This window comes from Alexandromys fortis, unplaced genomic scaffold (assembly GCF_014885135.2).
Source record: "Alexandromys fortis isolate MF-2015 unplaced genomic scaffold, M_Fortis_MF-2015_v1.1 scaffold_160, whole genome shotgun sequence".
Classification (NCBI taxonomy): Eukaryota; Metazoa; Chordata; class Mammalia; order Rodentia; family Cricetidae; genus Alexandromys; species Alexandromys fortis.
Window position 1 is genome coordinate 402,512 of NW_026068035.1, and position 7,037 is coordinate 409,548.

Sequence of the window (7,037 nt, forward strand, 5' to 3'; positions counted from 1 at the left end):
CGGGGGGGGGGGCGGGGGAGAGCACATTGCTCAAGTAAGTTTAGGAGGTGGTAAAAAGTATGTCAGTAGCAAAATATGTCACACATCAAAGCATTTAAAATGATCTTAAGAATCAAGGTTTTGCCTGGTACCTTATGTGTCCTTCAGCCTGAAGTCCTGCAGGCAGCTGTGAGCCCTTGGCAGCCATCGGGGCCTACACTGCTGCCTTTCATAATTAAAGATTATTACAGTAAAGTGTTCATAACATCAGAGTCGCCATTGTAACCGTTTTCCAAGGTGTAGTCCAGTGACATCCCGAACATTCTTGCCGCTAGGCTGTGACTTTCATCTCCTAAGTTGACCTTTTCTCATCTGGCAAAACTGAAACTGTAACCCTGAGACAGCATTTTCCCATTGACCTTACCTCGCCCCAATTCTGGCCCCGCCCCCCACCACTGTCTTTCTGTGCCTACGAACCTGAGTGCAGTGCAGGCCTTACACGAGGGCACATGGCAGTGTCTGTCCTTTGTAAGTAGCCAGTCTCCCTCTGTGCAGTCCTCAAGGCGCACCCATGTCTTCGCAGGGTCAGGGGTCAGTGTCTTCCTTCCTGGGACTAGATGGTGCTCCGTGGGGTGGATGACCACATCTGTCCATATGATGAATGTTTGCCTTATTTCTTCCTTTGCTGTGTGTGTGACGCTGCTCTGGGTATTGGTGTGTGGCGGTGGCCTTGGTCACCCTGTGGCCGTCTTTCATAGGTAGCACTGTGTTTTGTCCCTAGCCGCAGACTCACAATGTGATAAGCATTTGTTTTTTAGTGAAAACCATATTATTTTTACTGCTTGCCTTGAAGGAGAATTTTTATTTATGGAAACCATAGAATATTGCCTGGCAAATATTTTGTCCTAGAGAGAGAGCTGGGCGCCTCCTGATTTCAACAAATTTGACTTATAGAAATCACAGAGGGCTTGCAAGTCACATGAGGATAGCATGTGGGAGGAGCCCCCCAGGACATTGTGGGGGACAAGAGGCTTGTCCTTAGCCTCTTAGCAGAACTGTCTTTAAGAAGGGGGTGCTAGTTTTGTTGGTGTTGCATGCCTGTAATGCTAGCAGGAGGTGGAAGCAAGAGGATCGGGAGTTCAAAGCCAGCGTGGGGTACTTGAGACCCTGTCTGGGAGGAAGGGAGGGAGGGAGGGAACAGGAAGAAAGGAAGCTAGAGACGGCAGTGTGGAGGTTTGTGCTTCTGGCTGCACTTGGCGGGGGATGGTCTCAGCGTGGCCTCACTCCTGCTCTGCTGCTGCCCAGTGGGCAGGCACATGCAGCTGACGTTGAGGTGGCCTTGTAGTCTGAGAGCCTGGCTGAAAAACATCTTTTTAAAGATCACCTAACTGCTGGGGAGGCTGCGTCCTTGAGGGTGATTTACTCCCTCTAACTGCGCTTCATTTTTCTCTCCTAGCTTATGTTCCCGAGGAAGAACTGAAGGCAGCTGAAATAGATGAGGAACACGTGGAGGATGGCGGGCTGTCTCTGGACATTCAGGAGAGCGAATTCGTGTGCAACGAGGAGACAGAGATCAAAGAGGCCCAGAGCTATCAGAACTCCCCAGTCAGCACTGCCACCAATCACGATGCTGGTTACGGCTCGCCCTTCAGTGAGAACAGTGACCAGCTGGCCCATTTCAAAAGCTCCTCCTCCAGAGAGGAGAAGGAGGAGCCACAGTGTCCAGAGAGTGTCTCCTACCCCCAGGACAGCTTGGCACAAATCAAAGCCGTGTATGCGAACTTATTCTCAGAGTCTTGCTGGTCTAGCCTAGCTTTGGATTTAAAGAAGTCCGGTTCGACCACCAGCAATAACGATGCCAGCCAGAAGGAGAGCTCCACCCCTACCCCTACACCCCCCACCAGTACCGCCAGCACCGCCAGTACCACAGCCACCACGGCCATTACCAGCTGCAGCACCAGCACCAGCCACAGCAGCACCACCAGTAACAACAGCAGTTCTGGGTATGACTGGCACCAAGCCGCCCTGGCCAAGACGCTGCAGCAGACCTCGTCCTACGGGCTGCTGCCCGAGCCCAGCCTGTTCAGCACGGTGCAGCTCTACCGGCAGAATAACAAGCTGTACGGCTCGGTGTTCACAGGGGCCAGCAAGTTCAGGTGCAAGGACTGCAGTGCAGCCTACGACACCTTGGTGGAACTGACGGTGCACATGAACGAGACGGGCCACTACCGAGACGACAACAGGGACAAGGACTCGGAGAAGACCAAGCGGTGGTCCAAGCCCAGGAAGCGCTCCCTGATGGAGATGGAGGGGAAGGAGGACGCACAGAAGGTGCTGAAGTGCATGTACTGCGGACACTCCTTTGAGTCCCTGCAAGACCTCAGCGTCCACATGATCAAAACAAAGCATTACCAGAAAGTGCCTCTGAAAGAGCCCGTGCCCGCCATCACCAAACTGGTCCCGTCCACCAAGAAGCGAGCGCTCCAGGACCTGGCATCCCCTTGCTCCCCAGAGCCCACAGGCATGGCCGCTGAGGTGGCACTGAGTGAGTCGTCCAAGGACCAGAAAACGGCCAACCCGTACGTCACACCCAATAACCGTTATGGCTACCAGAATGGTGCTAGCTACACGTGGCAGTTTGAGGCTCGCAAAGCCCAGATACTGAAGTGCATGGAGTGTGGCAGCTCCCATGACACCTTGCAGCAGCTCACGGCCCACATGATGGTCACTGGCCACTTCTTAAAGGTGACAACGTCTGCCTCCAAGAAAGGAAAACAGCTGGTGCTGGACCCTGTGGTAGAAGAGAAGATCCAGTCCATCCCCCTACCCCCGACCACTCACACCAGGCTGCCTGCCTCCGGCATCAAGAAACAGCCAGAGTCCCCTGCAGGCTCTGTAGCCTCAGAAGAAAAGAAGGAGCCAGAGAAGGAGAAAGAGAAAGCTCCTCCAGCCACTGGGGATGCAGAGAGGAAGATCAAGGAGGAGACCGAAGACACCACAGAGAAGTTCGAACCCACCACCCTCTATCAGTACTTGCGTGAGGAAGACCTGGATGATAGCCCCAAGGGGGGTGTAGATATCCTAAAGTCACTTGAGAACACTGTGTCCACAGCTATCAGTAAAGCCCAGAATGGTGCGCCTTCATGGGGCGGCTATCCCAGCATCCACGCAGCCTACCAGCTGCCCGGCACAGTGAAGCCGCCGCCGTCAGCTGTGCAGAGCGTGCAGATACAGCCGTCTTACGCCAGCAGTGTGAAGTCACTGTCCTCCACAGAGCACAATGCCCTCCTGCCCTCCCCGGGGAGCCTCACGCCCCCACCCCATAAGAGCAACGTGTCAGCCATGGAGGAGTTAGTGGAGAAGGTCACAGGCAAGGTCAGCGTGAAGAAGGAGGAGAGGCCTGCGGAGAAGGAGAAGGCCTCCCCTGTCAAGGCTGCCTCCCCTGTGGCAAAGGAGAATAAAGATCTTCCCAAGACAGAGGAGACTGGAAGCAAGCCACAGAAGAAGGGCTCAGATGCAGAAACTGGGAAAGCCAAAAAGGAGGGTTCCTTGGATGCTCACACCCCGAATGGTACAGAGCCTCTCAAAGCGAAAGTCACCAATGGCTGCAGCAACCTGGGTATCATCACGGACCACTCGCCGGAACCGTCCTTCATCAACCCCCTGAGCGCTCTGCAGTCCATCATGAACACTCACCTGGGGAAGGTGTCCAAGCCCGTGAGCCCCTCTCTGGACCCGCTGGCCATGCTCTACAAGATCAGCAACAGCATGCTGGACAAGCCCGTCTACCCCACCACCCCTGCCAAGCAGGCCGACGCCATCGACCGGTACTACTATGAGAACAGTGACCAGCCCATCGACCTGACCAAGTCCAAGAACAAGCCCCTGGTCTCCAGCGTGGCCGACGCTGTGTCCTCACCTCTGCGGGAGAGCGCCCTCATGGATATCTCAGACATGGTGAAGAACCTCACGGGCCGTCTGACTCCCAAGTCCTCCACACCCTCCACGGTGTCGGAGAAGTCGGACGCGGACGGCAGCAGCTTTGAGGAGGCCCTGGACGAGCTGTCGCCTGTCCACAAGAGGAAGGGGCGCCAGTCCAACTGGAACCCACAGCACCTGCTCATCCTCCAGGCCCAGTTCGCCTCCAGCCTTCGAGAGACAGCAGAAGGCAAGTACATCATGTCGGACCTGGGTCCTCAGGAGCGGGTGCACATCTCCAAGTTCACAGGCCTCTCCATGACGACCATCAGTCACTGGCTGGCCAATGTCAAGTACCAGCTGCGGAGGACAGGGGGAACGAAGTTCCTTAAGAACCTCGACACAGGGCATCCTGTTTTCTTTTGTAACGATTGTGCCTCTCAGTTCAGAACTGCCTCCACCTACATCAGCCACCTGGAGACGCACCTGGGCTTCAGCTTGAAGGACCTCTCCAAGCTGCCGCTCAGTCAGATCCAAGAGCAGCAGAGCGTCTCCAAAGTGCTCGCCAACAAGACTCTGGGCCCGCTGGGGTCAGCCGAGGAAGACCTGGGCTCCACATTCCAGTGCAAGCTCTGCAACCGAACTTTCGCGAGCAAACACGCAGTAAAACTGCACCTTAGCAAGACGCACGGCAAGTCGCCAGAGGACCACCTGATCTACGTGACCGAGCTGGAGAAGCAATAGTGTCCAGGTATGCGAGAGACTGCAGAACGTTGCACTACCGCCTCATTGTGCTGCACTAGGCCTGGCCTGAGCCGCTGAAATCAGTCTTTCCCTTCGTTGACGAACTGCCTACATCTGGACTTGGGTTTTCTTACACATATTTTGTAGTTATATTTATATGCTCTTTGTCTGATCTGTGCATGTTATTTTCTTTTTTTTTTTTCTTCCGTGAGTCAAAGTCTGACCTTTATTTTCGGCACCCGTTCTTGCTGTTAAGCTATCTTTTGTAGGAAATAGTGGGGCACGCTCGGAGACATTGTTTAGCGGTAAAGAAAGATACAAACAAGCAGCGATAAAGAGACATCCTAAAATTACGAAGTTGCCATGACAATAAAGGTCACAGGACCTGGTAGTGTCAAGTTTAACCCTTTGAGGACTTTATCTCTGTGCCTTTCACTCAAAATTTAAAAAAAAAATTAAAAAAAGAAAGAAAAAAGGGGGAAAAGGCGCTTAAAGGCTTCTCATTCAGATCAAAAGCTGTGTCAGACACAAAACTTATTTAATAATTAAAAAATGAGCTTTTATATGCAGGACTGGTTTGTGAAGAGACATGCATGCAGCGGTTGGAGACAGGGAGCTGTCTGGGACTCACGGGGTTAGGAAGCCACACTCTACATGTTCCAAACAAAGACAACGTATACCCCAGTTGCCACTATGCCCAAACCCTCTGGATGCTGAAAAATGCCACTTTTGGCAAAAAAAAGTATGCAAGCTTATTATTTAAAAAATGTGTAAAAATGCTATTTCTTTTTTTCTGTAAAATATTGCAGTTTATAGTTATTTACAAATGTAAGCTTTGGTATCGGCTGACCTTTCTATAGCGTGATGCATTGGTAAATGAAAAAAAGAAAACACAGAAAAAAAAAAAAACAAAAAAAAATGGGGCAAATGTTGGATCCTTTCCTTGTAAATCGCCAGAGTCAGCTTACACACGCCTGTATGTTACACATCATATCATTTTAATCTCTCCAACTTTCTTTGTACCTTCTGGCTGGATGCTTTCTCTTTTAACTTTTTATATTGTCATTTTATATTAAATTTCTGTGTATATAATGTAAAACCACAATTTTTGGATAAAATTTAGTTCCTGCAGCTTGATTTAAATAGAGAAATTTTGCTGGCACCTGCGTCTTCTCAGATGCATGTACTCAGAGGAACTATCAGACAAAAATAAATAAATAAAACCAGAGCAAGCAATGCACTATTAATTATACATTTTGATGTCCCGTCATTAATATTGTACAGTCCATTTTGGTTCACACAATTAAACCCACTGTTTTCTCAAATGTAAAATAAACCCACACGCAGTTCTTGATTTACACAGACTGTCCTGTCGTCATTATGTTCCCTTTGAGATGTTTCTCCATCCACAAGAGGTGTGGCGTATGCAATCAACCAACAAAAATTTTACTCAGACACATTCCATGATTTGTGTGCAGACATACTTCATTCAGATGAGAAGTACTGAATGTTTAAAAGTGATAACAACATTGGTACCTGCGGTGGTGGTCAAGGATTCCCAGAGTCCAGTCCTTTAGTGATGGCCACTTGGTCCCTGGACGACTGTGGTGATTTTTTTCAGACAATTCTTTCATACTATTAGAAGCTGTCATGGGCCTCTTGTGTGCTTGGGCTTCGTGGCCCGGCTGTAGGTGAGGCCTCAATGCAGCTCAGGCCCTGCAGATGTCACGATGAATTTTGCTGCAAAGAAAAAAAATCTGGTTTGTGAGCTTTGAAAACTGCCTTTTGATTATTATCGCCTGGCTGTTTTTCCATTCAGTCATGGAGGAGAGTCTTGCTTTTGTCATTTCTTAGGCACCTGACGGCTCCACCGAGAATGCCCAGCACTGGTCCTGAGATGTCCTGACTCTATGCCTAGATTCCTAAAGTTGTTGTCCTGGCCCATTTTCAGCAACCAAGGACACTGAGACCTCCGGTCTCTTCCTTCAGAACACTTAGTAACATGCAGTTGGCCTTTGTTTTGATTTTTACCATTTGCTTAAATTTTCATAGAATTATATCCCAAGAAAGGCAAGAACCCACGCTATGTTCAGAGGTGTCTGAGCAGTCATGGTGTTTTGATGACCCCCTGACTGGCTCTAAGATGCAAGCCTCCATCTCTTTCTGCTAATGGCACGGGGTGGCCTGGCCAGTCGTGTGTGCACAGGGATGCTTGCTGCGTTCTTCTGCCCTTTTCCATTGCTAAATAGCCTTGTCCTTTAGAGCTTCAGCTATTAGACACATGAGTTCCATGCCTGGAGGGGTGAAGGAGTGGAAGAGCCATTGAGCCTTTGGCATGGTCCTTGCATACCCGCGTTTGGATGGTAGATCCGCAGACATTTCACCCTCGCAGCGAG

General features: G+C 50.5%; 1 protein-coding gene across 1 annotated transcript in view; it reads left to right on the forward strand.

Annotated features, from left to right (window-relative positions):
- The window catches only part of Tshz1 (teashirt zinc finger homeobox 1), a 71,195-nt gene extending 65,196 nt beyond the window's left edge, over positions 1-5,999 (forward strand). The window contains exon 2 of the mRNA XM_050164990.1: positions 1,436-5,999. Coding sequence (XP_050020947.1) covers positions 1,436-4,641 — 3,206 coding nt within the window. The 3' untranslated portion in view covers positions 4,642-5,999. The remainder of the gene's footprint in view (positions 1-1,435) is intronic.
- Positions 6,000-7,037: the final 1,038 nt, after the last annotated feature.